Genomic DNA, 15986 nt, shown 5'->3' with positions numbered 1-15986 from the left:
GCGAAAGGAGCAGAGCCAGAAGAACTCTATACACAGAGACTGACATTCTGTGGTAAAATCGAATGTAATGGACCTCTGTACCAGCAGCAATACAATGACCCAGGACAATTCTGAGGGATTTATGGTAAAGACGCTACCCACATTCAGAGGAAGGACTGCAGGAGAGGAAACATATAAGAAAAACAACTGCTTGAACGCATGGGTCGGGGTGGACATGATTGAGGGTGTGGACTCGAAACTACCACACCAATGCAACTACCAACAATTTGGAAATTGGTCTTGATCAAGGACACATGACAAAACTAGTGGAAATGCGCATCGGCCATGGGTGGGGGGGGTGCAGGAGAGGGGGTTGAACGGGAAAGGTGGAGCATGAATCATGTAACCATGTTAAAAATGAATATTAATAAATGTTAAAAAAAAGGCTCTAGGAAAAAAAAAATCCAAGAATATGTGCAATGTGCAATACTTGTAGACCTCCCATCTCTGCAAAAGGATAGTTAAACAGTGCCCTCTTGTATCTTTTCTTTCAAGCCATGATTGTTCTTTATAGTTTTACAACATTCACATTTGATTTTGTGTATGTATAGTTGTTCTTTTCATTTACATTGTTATAGTTGTATATACTGGTTTTTTGGTTCTACCTCACACTGTATCAATCCATGTTAATCTTCACTGCTTCTGTGAATTAATCATTATTTCCTACAACACAGTAATCTTCTATTTGTGTACTACAGTTTATCCATTTCCACAATCAGTGGACATCTACAGTGTTTCCAACTCTTTGCTATCACAAAACATGCTACTAATAAATATTTTGATGTATATGGGGATTTTTTGCCTATCAATGACTTCCCAGTAGTGAAATCTCTAGGTCAAAGAGTATGGATATTTTAGTCATTTTATTTGCATAATTCCAGATTGTTTTCTGAAATGGCTGTGCCAATTCAAAAATTGTACACATACAAGACACACACATGTATATATATATATATATGTGTGTGTGTGTGTGTGTGTTTATGTGTGTAATATTTGGAAGATAATTTCAGCAGGAAAGGTTCTCTGTAGAAAATGGAATTTGAAATTTGACTCAAGTCTTGAAGGAAGCTTCACTGGTAGTCAGAAGTGGGAAGGGAGAACATTCTGGGCATAGAGAGAGCCAGTACAAATGCACAATGAGTTGGAGAGTCTCACAGAAAAGCAAGTAGGTCAGTATAGTTGGATCATAGAAGAACAGAACAGAACAAAAAAGAAAGGTAAAGAAAAAGAAAAGATCTTTCCATCTACATTCTGAGTCCATCAGGCCTCTATCAGGAGATGGAAAGTATATTTCATCATCATGAATCCTTTGGAACCATGGTTGGTCACTGAATTGATCAGAGTTCCCAAGTCTCTCAGAGTTTATTCTATTTACAGTATTGTAGTTAATAATGTCATACTGTATGACTTTAGGCATTAAAAATATTAATCTCTCTAGGCCTCTGTGTACCTCTTAAAATGAGAGATCGAACTCAATGATCTTTAATATCTCTTCTGGCTCTAAAATTATGATTTTTGTACAGTGAATGTCTGTCTCCATAGACTACTATATTGTACTGACTGGCATACCTCCAACTTGGCACTACCTGACTATTATAATAGTGTTTGAAAACACTGAAGTGAGTAGGACTTAGCGTTTTCTCTTAACCAAAGGTTCCCCAAACTGCTTGATTATATTGCTTGGCATGCCTTCAGAATTGTACTTCATGTTCTTTTCCATTTCCCATTGTCACTTCTCATTGCTGTCAATGACTTTGTATCTCATTACTCCCACTGTTGCCTGTAACTCACTGCCATTTCTTCTGTCCACTGCTCTCTTTCTTTTTGTATCCTTTTCTTTTTTAAAAATTTCTTGTTATTGCCTCTGTCTTTTTTCTTTGTTTTCTCCTGTGTATCTAGCAATGGTAGTCACAGCCAAGTAACAATATTAATAATAAATTATTTTTATGTATTTATAGTTATATGTTTTTTTGAACAACATCCCCTGATATGATAGAACCATGGACAATTTTCAAGGAGAGATGAAAGACGTTTTCTCAAAATCTCTTTAGTTCATTTCACCATTGAGGAAAATTTTAGGAACATCAGTATCTGGCTTAGATTTCCCACAAAATCTTTGTAGCTAATCCTTGTCCCGCCCAAGAAAGTCTAGAAATGTCATTATGTGGCTCATTTTGTTTCTTCACAGAAGGATCCTCAGCTTCTGTGGAAGCACTCAGGAGAACACAATGTTTTATTTAACTAGGTCAAAAAAAATTGTAAAATGGGCTCAGAGCCCTTTCATTTCCTTTCTGGAGGTATCAAGTAACCTGGTTTAGAAGGGATGTCTCTCCTTTCCATAAGATATATTCACAGGACTGAGTATCAACAAAGAGGAAGGTCAAAGTTACCTCTGGTGCTGATAATTTCCTGCTGTGACATACTTTATTCCTCTTGGGAATCAATCATATGGTGAGTCATCTGGCTTTTCTCCATATCCTCAAAGTGAGTCTGAGTATCTCTGTTTTATTTAGGTTCTAAACCCATTTCTTACCTTTTGTCAGCACCTCTTTATCTCATCGAAATGCTATTTTTCTTGCCTTGGACCATTTTTGAGATTCAGACTCATAGGATCTCATAAGTTCATAAATTTAGAGCTAGAATGGACCTTCGAGGTCCTCACACTTTACAGACAAGGAAACTGAGGTCCAGAGGTTAAGTGACTTGCCCAAGGTCACAAAGAGAGTAAATGGCAGATTTAGGTTCAGATCTAAGTCTTCTGATTGAACTCCCAAATCCTTTCCATAATACTGTGCTACTTATCCATCTGGTTCTAGCTTCACAGTGTACGTGGTTGCCTGTAGAGACCATTTGCACATGCAGAGTTCTCCTAGGTTGCTTTGTCTATCTCTTATTCATCGATTCCACATATTCTTTTCTATCCAGAACCAATCCCTTGTGAATTCATGTGGAGTTTATTTATATTTTTACCACACATCGGTACATGGGTAGCATTTCTCAAGGTGCTTTCCATTGAATAACCAAACATGGTAGTTGGAACAAATTCTGTTTTCACTTTACAAATAAATAAATTGATATTTGGAAAAGTTCAATGGCATACTCAGTCACATAGTTACTGGGTCACATAGCTACTAAGTAGTCTTCAACTCTTGGTCTAATGCTGCCTCTCAGCCTGTGAGAAAGCTTCTTTTCCCCTAGTCACACAGACTAATCTCATCACATTTTTGGTCAACTTTGTATCTTTAGTAATTCTGGCTATTTTAGATATAATTTATATTCAGAGGCTTTTTTGCATTTGCATTTGTTCCTGTTCTGGACTGGTGAGGGGGCTAAGTGACTGACTGCCAAGTAAATGGAATCTTGCTATATACTATTTTCAGTGTATTAAAGTACTTCATTCTTCATCCATTGGTTCCTGCATGTTTAGCATGCCCAAGAGTCTGTTCTGTAGCAGCTTCATTTTATTATCTATTACATAAGGCTTTTTACCTTCTTATTTAATATTAAATTCACCAGGACTTTGAATGCAGTCTTGCTTCATACTCTCCCTACCTCATCACTCCTTGCCATGATTCCATAAAGGAAAAGATGGAGCCCCTCTATCACAAAAGAAACCAAGTTTCTTCTCTCTTAAGAGAAAAATGCTCCCTTCACCATCAAAAGTGGCTGACATGTAGTAAGTACTTAAAAATATTTGGCAAATTGAATAGGCAGTTCTAGATGCAGTCCCCCTTTCAGTTGCCTTTAATGGGGTGGAAGAGGAATAGGGAACAAAGTATGGATCCCCTTGTCTTGAGGTAGCCCTACCCATAAGGCTCCTGAAATGACTAGGCCCACCAAGCTTTGGATGCCAGAAGAACCACAAGATTGGTGCCAAATGATGGAGTGGTTGTGAATAGAGAAATCAAAGGTGAAAGCAGAAATGGCAGGTATAAGAGCAGTTTCCCTTCTTGAGTCTGCACTTAACTAGTGATAAGCATTGTCAAGAGGAAACAGGATCCGTTACAAACCTGATGATGTGACAGACATGCTAGGAAGCAGAAGGAAGTCAGGATCAGAAATCCCAGGCAGTAAGAGTGATGATCAAAGACAAATTGCCAGAGAAGGAATCAGTGTCCTAGGAACTCAGTTCCTCCCATTGACTGGACATTAACCTCCTAAGAAGCCATGAGCTCAACATCTTTGAAAAATGCTGTCAACCATTCTGGAGGGCAATTTGGAACTATACTGAAAGGGCTATAAAACTATGCTTACCTTAGATCTAGTAATGCCACTACTGGGTCTGTATCCCAAAAAGATAATTTTTAAAAGGGGAAAGGCCCTACTTATACAAAAATATTTATAGTTGCTCTTTTTGTGGTAGCAAAGAATTAGAAATTGAGGAGATGTCCATTGATTGGAGAATGGTTGAACAAATTGATGCATGTTGGTGATGGAATATTATTGTTCTATAAGATATAAGCAAGATGATTTCAGGGGGAAAAAACTGGAAAGACCTTCAGGAACTGATGCAGAATGAAATAAGCAGAACTGGGAGAACATTGTACACAATAATAGCAATACTGGACGATGATTATCTGTGAAAACTTGGCTACTCTCAGCAATGCAATGATGTGGGACAATCCTGAAAGACTTATGATGAGGAATCCTTTTCACTCCCAGAGAAAGAACTGTTGTAGTTGCCTTCACATCAGTGTATCTTTGGTTTTATTTGGGGGTTTTGGTTATGTATGAATTTGTTCTTACAACAACGGCCAATACAGAAGTGTGTTTTGTATGACCATTTTTTAAAAATGAGGAAAAAATGCTATTAGCTTCCAAGAGAGGTGACTCATAGGTCTGAGCCTAAGCACTTGAACTGTATCCCTGGAAGAGGGAATGAGGAAGGTGGTGAATTCATAGACGTGGTAAGAGCAGCTTACATCTAAGAGAAGCCATGGGTTTATGACCCACATGGTAGTCATTTTATTATATTTGATCTAAAAAATTTTGCTTCAATAGTAATAAAATCTATATTAAATGAAACTGTGACTGCCAGACCAACTCCATTAAACTATGCTAGTGTGACTGAATGGAAGTACATAGATTAGTAGGAAAAGAATTGGATTATCCATGTAGGCCTCACCCTTCGATCAATGACAAGGCCACTCACCAGAGAGGCAAAGCTAGGGATGAAAATAGCTAGTTCTCTGGGAACTATAGAGCGTGGCTGGTTCCCTGAGTGCCTTCTCATGAAGGGTATATAATAACTGAAAAAAACAGGTTTTGCCAGTGTCTTATTGCTGAACAAGTCTGGCAAGTGGCTAGCAGCACCATCTGGTGGTTAAATATTGCAGATGGAAAGAGATGGGCTAGACTAAGTGTCATAATATGCAAAATATGCAAAAAAAGAGGTGATAGTATTGTATTTTATCATAAGCAGATCACATCTGGAATACTGAGTTTAGCTTTGGATACCACATTTCAGGAAGGATATTTTCAAACTGGAATGAATCTAGAGGAAGGCAAGTAGGCTAGTAAGTAATCTCAAAATCATGACACTGTGAAGATTACTGGAAGGAACTAAAAGGAGGTGGAGGAATGGCCGGGATAAGATAGAGAGAATATAATAATTGTCTCCAAATATTTGAAAAATTCATGTGTAAGAGAAAATAAGTTGAAAGAAATAAAGAAATAAATCAAAAAGCATTTGTTAAGCACCTACTATGTGCTAGAAACTGTGCTATGTGTTGAGGATTGGGTGGGGAGGGAGAGAAAGAAAGAAAAATAGAACCATTGCCTTCAAGAACCATTTGTTGGGAATAAAAATGTGTACGTATGTAAGTAAAGTCAAGATATATACAAAGTACATAGAAAGACAAAGTAATTTCAGGATAGAACACAATATATAAATATGAAGAACTAATTCCCAGTAAAAGTAGTTAAATAGCAAATGAAAATAAGTGCTCTAAACACATTAGGGGAAAGAAAGGGGATATCGTATAAATAACCTAATCTCCTTCAAACCACTGAATTTAAGTATGCATTTTATTTTGGTAGTGTGTCTAGAGCTCAATTTCAGTTCAGTTTTCTGCTTTACTTCTCACAGTCAATTAGCAAAGGAAAAGTACTCTTACCAGTATAATCACAAGCATCTAACCCAGTACTTTCAATATAAATTACTCACAGTCTGGAAAAAACATTAGTTATATTGAATTACTTGCTGCAGATAATTCATGTTACTATTTTGACATATAGTTAATCTTATTTTACCGAATAATTTTAATCAAGTTTCCTAACCTCTTAGGGCTCGAGGCAACTGTCTAAAAGTACAAGTTGCAAAAAATGTGCCAGCTTGGATTGGCATAGAGTGATTTTCCTCACCATAGAGTTCTAGTGAGATCACAGGTCAAGCTCCTATCCTAATGAATAACTGGACTACTTAGAAAAAAGGAGGGACTGGTGTCTTTGAAGATGGGTAAGGCTGATGATCATTTGTGCAGGCTGTGACTAATTTACTAAAAGTGGGGTAGTGAATGTCCTTCCACTAAATTCTCACAAGATAGTATTAAATTTTATCCATCTGGTATAGCTCTATTATCGTCTGGCTAGAAGAAGAAATTCTGTGATCTGTCATAACTTTTTTTTTAATTCTTTGAGTTAGGAAAAGCAATCATTGTTAAATCTGCAATGCATGTTTAAAACCAGTGTGGTACAGGGGAAAGAACACCAGAGGCAGAGGCAGAAGACCTTGATTCTTTATTCTTTCATACTTGGCTTGTGATTTTGTGTTTTTCACTTTTGGTGACAGTAGTTCAGGTTCTTCATCAATAAAATAAAAGGGTTAGACTAGATTGAACTCATCTCCCTTCCAGCACTAATGGTTCGTGATTTAATTTTATTCTCATTATTCAAATCAAAAGCAGTATTTTAGAATGTTGTCTATGTTAGTTTGGCATTATATCTGCGTAATATGTCTAGCACTAAAATAGGCAGTTAATTCTATTCACTTTTTGGATGTAGTGTAGAAATATAGTTGATTTTATTAACCGATTTTTTTTAAATGCAGGTAGTTCTTTTAGCATCATGTCATTATGTAACACAGTGCTATTATGAGTAATCTGAAATTGGTACCATTTTGAAAATATGGATTCAAAGAGATCTTTTCATTAAAAAACCCAATATAGTAAAAATGTGAAACTCCACTTATTATAGGGGCCTACCCAAGCTATCCATGATAAACTTGGAATTAATATTAGAAAAGTATCTGACACATATTAGGATATGGGAAGGGACTGGACTTGCAACTTCATTGGTACAAGGAACTACTCAATGAAGAAACTTTGCCTTCCAGCACAGGTCAACATCTTCTCTGCACCTTATAGTTTGATAAAGATGCTTAGAGCATTGAAAGGTTAAGTAACTTGCCAAAGATCACATAGCCAGTATCTGTTAGAGTTGGATTTGATTCCTAAGCTAGCTCTTTCTCTTCTACCATGCTGCCTCATATATGGGGCGTTTAATAAATGTCTGCCCAAAGAATGCTTATTGAATATTTAGAAATGGTCAAGAATTTAAAATTCTATTTTGTATATGTATACTAAATATTTAATATACATGATGTTGCTTTTAAGTAACATTCAAGAAATATATATGCATATATATTATTGTTTTGTAAAGATAGTTTTATTTTGCATCTAAAGGTGACAAGAAATAAAATTTCATGATACATTTGATCATCTTATATTGTATCTGCAAAAAGACTGCCAATAAAATAGTTGTGGGTTATGGCCCAATATCTATTGCAGAAGATGAAAAGATAGAGAAATTCTATGAAGAGCTCAATAATTCCCACTAAATTAAGTCAACAATACTTGGATATTAGGTAGCTTCAATGGAAAGGCAGAAATAGATGCGAATATTAAAAAAATATTGGAAAATATGGATCAAGAGAAATGAATGGTAGTGACTAATGATTTGGAAAATACACAGAAGTTTCACACCTATGTATCATGAATCCTTTCTTTGAGCAAAGAATTAGAAGGTGCTAGATATTGGAAATACCAAATAACATCACAAAAGCTAAAAATTATATTTTAACAGACAGGAAATGACTCATTACTGATGTGGGAGTTATTCCTGAATCTGCCATCTGTGTATAGTCAGACCAAGCTCAAAATTAATACAAAGCTAGAAGGAAGAATCAGAATGAGAAAAAAAGGCAGCATGCAATTAAAACAACTAAAACCTGGCCTGTTTAAACAAGTCACTAATACCCCATAATTAGATATCGATGAAAAGGGGACATTAAAGCAATTATAGTAATCTCACTGAAAAGTTTAACCATAATATAAATCAATTACCATGAGGAAGAAAAGAGCTTGAAAATCACCTTTGAAGGCAACCATTAACTTACTTGCCAGAAAGAAAAATATGGCAACCAAGGTCAACACCAGTTTATAATGTAAATTCATTTGTAAAATCTTCTTCAGGATAGTGGGTGATTATGACCAATATTACCCTATAAGCAAAAAATCAATATAAAGAAAATCTGACAAAAGACCCAAGTAAAAAAAAAATTCTCCCATGGGCATTTCAGAATGAGACAAAAAAACAATGGGTGGAAAATGAAAATGAACTTTCTAAGATTTTTTTTAAAGTCTCTTTTCTCTATCAGGGAGGCAGCATGGTATAGTGGATTTGGAATTAGAGGCCTGGATTTAGATCACAGTTCTGCCAATTATTATCTATAAGACCTCGAGCAAATCATTTTACCTTCGGCCTCCATTTCCTCATCTAGAAGACCTGTACGGTCTCTTTCTAAACTAAATCTGTGATCTTATGCTCTTATACCAGTGGAACATCATACTAGCATCATGGTTCTGGATATGCTAATGCAGGAGGGATAGATAGTGTTAAAGAGGACAAATATAGGAAAAGGATCTGAACTAAATCAAACGAACACAGATGAGGTGTATGTAGGAGCCAGCACAATCATAAAAGCATTAAGACTCCAATTCTCAGGGAGCCAAAAATGTGAGAAAAAGATCTTATACCTTATTATTATACCAAAAAAAAAAAAGGACACTGAAAGAACAATTAAAAAATACCATCTTCTACCCTACTTTCCCATCTCTATAAAATTATTATGAGACCAATATGCAAGGACATCCTTGATGAAAACAGTAGAAAAATGGACTTTCACAGGCAGTACTCCACAGTATGTCACATCTTTACTATAATAAATTTGACTAGAAGATGAAGAGAACCCAAGGTCCCACTATTTGATTGGTTAGAGAAAAACTCCACTATAAATGCTTTCTTCCAATAAAGTATTTCCCCTTTATACAATAAAACTATGTAAGATTCCTTGAAAGCTCTAAGAGAGACAACTTTGCTTGATGGCCATCTATTGATTATTATCAGATAAGGGACAAAATAGGGAATTGTTTATTCAACAAAGGTATTTTCAAGTATCTTGAAGGAATCCAAATTGAAAAGAGATGAGATTCTTTATAGACAGCAAGGTCCTCCAGATGGTTTTGTTTGCAGATGATAGTGTGCTGATTACATTAAGCAACAGTACACTGAAGAGCCTCCTGGATGAGGTCCATAACCACTCAAAAACTTGCCCAACAAAATTCAAATGAATGAATAAAAAAATGCCTATTGTCCAGATAATGATATGTAGCAAGAAGGACAACCTATAAAACTTTTCTATCAGTATAGAGATGCCTTCTACAGACAGTGAAAATCGATATAATTAAGTCCAGAAAGGATCAAAAGAATGGTAGCAAGTTGGATTGCCAATGGAAAGTTTCAAAATTCTTTTAAGAACCTCAAACTTCACTCCAAAACAGTGGCATATCTTTTCTTAATACCAATGTTCTTCTGGTATTATTGTATGATTGGGGCATTTAAAGCATTATAGTTGTCGCTGAAGAATTGAAAAAGAGGATAATAGAAAGGTAAATGGTTGAAATGAATAGGCTATCAGATATTATAAGTAGGGAATCATGAAGAAATACAATAAAAGGTATCCTCAAATCAATATATGATCAAAACTTAAAACCAATGGACAACTCATTGGTATCTTCATGATGTCAAGAGAAAGGTTAAAAGGCTTTTTGTAGAAGACGGCACATGAGCTAAGCCTAGTCTTTGTTTGCTTTCTACTCTCCCATATTACCTCATGTATTACCTCATGTATACATAGAATTTCACACAGAGTGTAAATAAGTATCATTTTCACTCAAAATTATCTTACAATTGTTTCTAACTTAATCAAATTTTATCAGAATCAGAACAAAAGAAAATTTAAAATTTAAAATGTTGCCACTTAAATTTTTTTCAAATGCAAATTCTTTTTTTCTTCATCTATTTTATTAATGATTTAATTTTTTAGTTACATGTAGAAACAATTTTTGACAAGTGTTTTTTGACATTTGGGGATTCAGATTTTCTCCCTCCCTCTTTCCCCTGCCCCTCCCTCAAGACAGTGAATAGTCTGATATAGGTTATCACTGTGCTTTCATGCAGTATATATTTCTATATTTCTCCTATTGTGATAGAAGACATACATCATAGATATAATAAAAATTCACGAAGGAAATGAAGTGAAAGATGGCATGCTTTGATCTGCAATCAACAGTTCCTTCTTTGGCTGTGGATAGCATTTTTTTAAACCCTTACCTTCTGTCTTGGAATCAATAACTATGTATTGGGTCCAACACAGAAGAGTGGTAAGGGCTAGGCAATGAGTGCTAGTTGACTTGCCCAGGGTCACACAGCTAGGAAGTGTTTGAGGTCAGATTTGAACCTAGGATCTCCGTCTCTAGGCCTGGCTCTCAATCCACTGAGCTACCCAGCTGTCTCCTGGATAGCACTTTTTCATCAAGTCCCTTACAGTTATCTTGGAGACTTGTTTTGCTGATAATGGTTTAAGTCTTTCACAAATGATTATTGTATAATATTTCTGTTACCATATATACTGTTTTCCTGGTTCTGCTCTCTTCACTTTGCATCAGTTCATACAAGTCTTTCCAGGTTTTTCTAAACTCATCTTGTTTGTCATTTCTTATGGTGCAATAGTATTCCATTATAACCACATACCACACAACTTATTCAGTCATTCCCCAAATGATAAAGAATCCCTCAGTTTCCAATTCTTGGCCATTGGTATCTTCATGGTATCATTGGTATCTTCTTGGCTGCTATAAAAAACTGCTAAAAATATTTTTGTACAGGTAAGTAATTTCCCTTTATCTTTGATCTCTTTAGGACACCGACTGAGGACTGGTATTGCTGGGTCAAAGGGTTTGCTTTATAGCCCTTTAGGCATTGTTCCAAGTTGCCCTCTAAAATGGTTGGATCAGTTCACAGATTTCTCCAACAGTGTATTAGTGTCCCAGTTTTTCCACTTCCCCTCCAATGTTTATAACTTTCCTTTTTAGTCACGTTAGCCAATCTGATAGGTGTGAGGTGGTATCTCAGAGTTATTTTTTGGATTTCTCTAATCAATAGTTATTTGGAGCATTTTTTTCAGATGACTATAGATAATTTTACCTTCTTCCTCAGAACTTCTTGTTCATATCCTTTGAACATTTTTCAATTGGGGAATGCTTTATATTTTTATAAATTTGACTCAGTTCTCAATGTATTTGAGAAATGAGGCCTTCGTCAAAGACACTTGCTAGAACATTTTTTTTTCAAATTTGTTGTTTCCCTTTTAATCTGGGTTACAATGGTTTGATCTAATTTTTTTTTAATTTAATGTAATCAAAATTATCCATTTCATTTTTTGGTCATAAATTCTTCCCTTTTCCATAAGTCTGACAGGTGAATTTTTCCATGTTCCCCTAATTTATTTATGATATCACCCTTTATTTCTAGATTGACTCTGTCCTGGTGTATGGAGTGAGATGTTGGACTATGCTTAGTTTCTGTTACATTGTTTTCTGGTTTTCCCAGAGGTTTTGTCAAATAGTGAGTTCTTTCTCCTAAAGCTTGAATCTTTGGGTTTATTGAACACTAAGGTGCTGTGGACATTAACTATCAAATGCAAATTCTTTTTTTAATTTAATTTTTTAATTTTTAAATATTTTTCCATGGTTATATGATTCATGTTCTCTTCCTCCCCTTTTCCCTTCCCCCTCCCTGACCTGACAAGCAATTCCACTGGGTAATACATGCATTATCACTTAATACTTATTTCCATATTATTCATTTTTGAAATAGAATAATCTTTAAAAACCAAAACCCCAAATCATATACCCATATAAACAAATGATAAATCATATGTTTTTCTTCTACACACTCCCACAGTTCTTTCTCTAGATATAGTTAGCATTGTTTCTCATGAGTCCCTTTGGATTGTTCTAGATTGTTTCATTGTTTATTACATCAAATGCAAATTCTTAATAAAATTATTCAAACTCAGAGTATTTGGTTTACCCATTTCTATGTTTCTCAAAAGCAGAATGATCTGATTCAAGCCTAGAATTCTATTTCAAGTTGAATTCAAGTCTGAGAAATAGTGACTTTGTTGCCCATAAATTTATTAGTACATTATAGATTCCTGAAGATACTTTTAGGTGTTAGGAGTGCCAAATTTCCTTCAACATTGTTAGTAGTCCTTTCTTATAAGAACTTGACAGCAAAAGTGAAAATTTGGTCTTTACTGGGTACAACACTAATTTTTGATGTTTGACTGAGTATTTTGTACTCATTGAAAAAGTATGCTTTAACTTTTTTTTTTAAGTATGCTTTAACTTTTAAAGGTTAAGGAACATAATCTAAGAACACAGCCATTAAAAAATTGTTTTAAGATATTTAATTTTCCTAATTGCATGTAATAATTTTCACCATATGTTTTCTGAAGTTAAAAGATCCAAATTGTCTCCCTCCCTTTCCTCTCCCCCCTGGAGAGGATAAGCAACTTGATCTGGGTTATAGATGTATTATTATGCAAAATATATTTCCATGTTGTTCTTGTCATAAGAGAATACTCATATAAAATCAAAACCCCAAAATAAAAACCCAAATAAATTAAAAGGAAAACTAATAGGTTTTGATCTGCATTCCAACTCCAACAGTTCTTTCTCTGAAGGGAAATAGTATTCTTTGTCATAAATCCTTCAGTATTGTCCGGGATAATTGAATTGCTGAGAGTAGCTAAGTCTTTCCCAGTTGATCATTGCACAATATTGCTGTTACTGTGTACAATGTTCTCCTGGTTCTGCTTATTTCACTCTGCATCAGTTCATGTAGGTCTTTCTAGCTTTTTATGAAATCATCCTGTTTATCATTCCTTACAGTACAATAGTATTCCATCACCATCATATACCACAATTTGTTTAGTCACTCCTCAATTGATAGGCATCCCTTCAATTTCCAGTTCTTTGCCACCACAAAAAGAGAACTGAGTCATTTGCTTTTGTTTTGAATGATCTTACTGATAACATTTTTCTAGCAAGCATACACAATCTATATGTGTCCAATTTATATGATCAGATTAAGTTTTTCTTTAGTATTTAATAAAGAAGACTTGAGGGTATTTGGAAAGGAGCATTATCACCAGGTTCTTTTCCCTTCTGAATATATCTGCCCTCCAAATCATCCCTCTTTAAACACATAGATACATATTTACAAGACCACATCTTAGAATTTTCTAGTTTTTAATTACTCTGTACTTACTTTTATTGCTAGGCAATGATTTCTGTTATCTTTAAAGAAAAAAAAGGTGAAACGTTGACTATTAGTGGTTTCTTTGCGTCTTCAAAATCATACCTGGTTGAAATATGCCTTTGGATAAATACAATTTCTGCTCTTTGTCTTCGGAGTCTTTTGGAACTAGACCAGCAAGTGTTCACAAGTTCTCTTTATAACAAAGATTATACATATTTAAATAGGTATACATACGATGAGATATGAGTTCTCCTGAAGGAGAAATAAAAAGTGATCCAGGTATCTATAAGAAGGTTCTCTCTTCTCTCTTCTCTCTCTCTCAAACCCTTTCCTTCCATCCTAGAATCAATAATAAGTATTGGTTCCCAGGCAGAAGAATGGTAATGGCTAGGCAACTGTGATTAAGTGACTTACCCAGGATCTCACAGCTAGGCCACATTTGCACACAGAACCTCCCATCTCCGGGCCTGGCTCTTCACCCACTGAGCCCACCTAGGTGCCCTGAGATTCTCTTAAAAAAGAAAAGATTTTAGATTAATAATTTAAACTACTAATATCTTTTAGTAGATTTCAGCCTGAGAAAAAAATAAGTCAAACATTATAGTTTAGGTTAAAATCTGGTTATCTGGGTTAAATTTACCATCCCTCAGAATCAATTGCTTAATGTGCTGACTGCTAATTAGTTATTCCCTTCCCCTTCCCCAAATCTGTCCCACCCGCACCCCACCCCAAGTTCTATATTGATCTTGAATGGACTGGATTTCCCGTGGTAGACAATGAGATAGTTTGCCACTCCGGACCTCGGGTTCATTCTCTCGAAGTTCCCAAATGGTAGAAAATCCAGTTTGGGGTGAGGGTGGAGGTTTGGGGCGGAGGGAAGTGGGAGAAGAGGTGAAATTACTGACGGAGTAGGTGACGGATTCCAGTTGGCTAGAAAGTGAAGAGGAAATAGGTTTCTAATCCAGAAAGAGAAAACATCAGTCGCTCCTGTTCCCTCCCGCCTCCTCGCCCTCATCCTGCGACCTCCCATCAAGACTAGATCAATATTTTATCAGTCTTATCTACTGCTTAGCAGATTCCTAGCACAAACCAGTGGAGGAAGTCAGACAGCGCCCAGGCTGTACTGAGTGAAACATTAGCTAGCCCCAGAAGAGGTGGCTTTTAAAAGGTTATATAGTCTGCCCCTTCCCCCCCCCCCCACCACCACCCCCCTTTTCTTTTTTAAATTCCAGCTACGCTCTAACTCTAAGGCTGCCGGTGAAGGAGACAGCGCTCGGTGCCCACCATGCGGGGCTCTTCAGGGCTCGCCCTGCTCTATGGATTGCCCTGGCTCCTGGCCGCAGTGCCCCAGCTCCCTCCACCATCTGGGGGGCAGCTAAGGAGCTTTCCCCGGGCTCAGGCGAGGAGTGGCCGCTTCCAAGACACAGCCAGGGGAGCCGATTTCGATCGCGTTTACAGCGGGGTGGTGAACCTCAGCACCGAGGAGATCTACTCTTTCAATTACACCAGCAAACCGGGGCAGGTAAGAGGTTTTCCTGCTCAAAGTCTCTTGGGAACTTGCAAAATCTGTGAGCTTAGGTAAGGACAGTCCTGCATCTCTGTCCTAGATCCCCTGGGACTCATTTCCAGTTGGGGGGGTGGGGGGGGGTGGGACAAGAGGCTTGGGGGAGGGGGAGAAGAGGAGGAGAGGGAGAAGAACCAAGAGAATCCTCCATCCTCTTTTCCTCGGAACTCTGGATTTTCTGACATAATCGATATTCCACAAATCACCCACCTGACCAGAAGAGTAACTGCTCTTCACCTCCCTTCTTCTTGGTGCCAGGACACTGACATTTTTAGTGCTATGCAGTATTCCCATGCTCCAGCTTGTTGCTTTGATCTGTCTCTGAGCCCTTTTCTGTGGTTTCTCTCCCACTCTGGTCATTTTTCTGGCTAAACCTCGAATTTTATTATTGAGGTAGCCCCAGAGAGCACCTCTTTCCCCTGAAGTAATGACATGCTAGGAACATCATTTCATTTGTGGGGGGAATGGCTAGGACTGCTTCTGTCAAGCCCTACCGATTTCCATGTCATGAGAAGAGATCTACTAAAAACCAACACAGGGAGCAGCTGGGTAGCTCAGTGGATTAGAGAGCCAGGCCTAGAGACGGGAGGTCCTAGGTTCAAATCTGGCCTCAGCCACTTCCCAGCTGTGTGAGCCTGGGCAAGTCACTTGACCCCCATTGCCTACCCTTACCACTCTTCCACCTATGAGCCAATACACAATATTGACTCCAAGATGG

The 15986-nt window shown here is 36.8% G+C and overlaps 1 protein-coding gene across 1 annotated transcript in view; it reads left to right on the top strand.

The window, feature by feature from the left end:
- The first annotated feature begins 14989 nt into the window (after window positions 1-14989).
- The window catches only part of SIDT1 (SID1 transmembrane family member 1), a 172123-nt gene continuing 171126 nt past the window's right edge, over window positions 14990-15986 (top strand). Inside the window, exon 1 of the mRNA XM_044669179.1 lies at window positions 14990-15226. Within this exon, the coding sequence (XP_044525114.1) occupies window positions 14990-15226 (237 nt within the window). The remainder of the gene's footprint in view (window positions 15227-15986) is intronic.

Source organism: Gracilinanus agilis, chromosome 3, assembly GCF_016433145.1.
Source record: "Gracilinanus agilis isolate LMUSP501 chromosome 3, AgileGrace, whole genome shotgun sequence".
Lineage (NCBI taxonomy): Eukaryota > Metazoa > Chordata > Mammalia > Didelphimorphia > Didelphidae > Gracilinanus > Gracilinanus agilis.
Note: the sequence above shows the minus strand (reverse complement) of the source record. Positions and strands in the feature narration are given on the sequence as shown.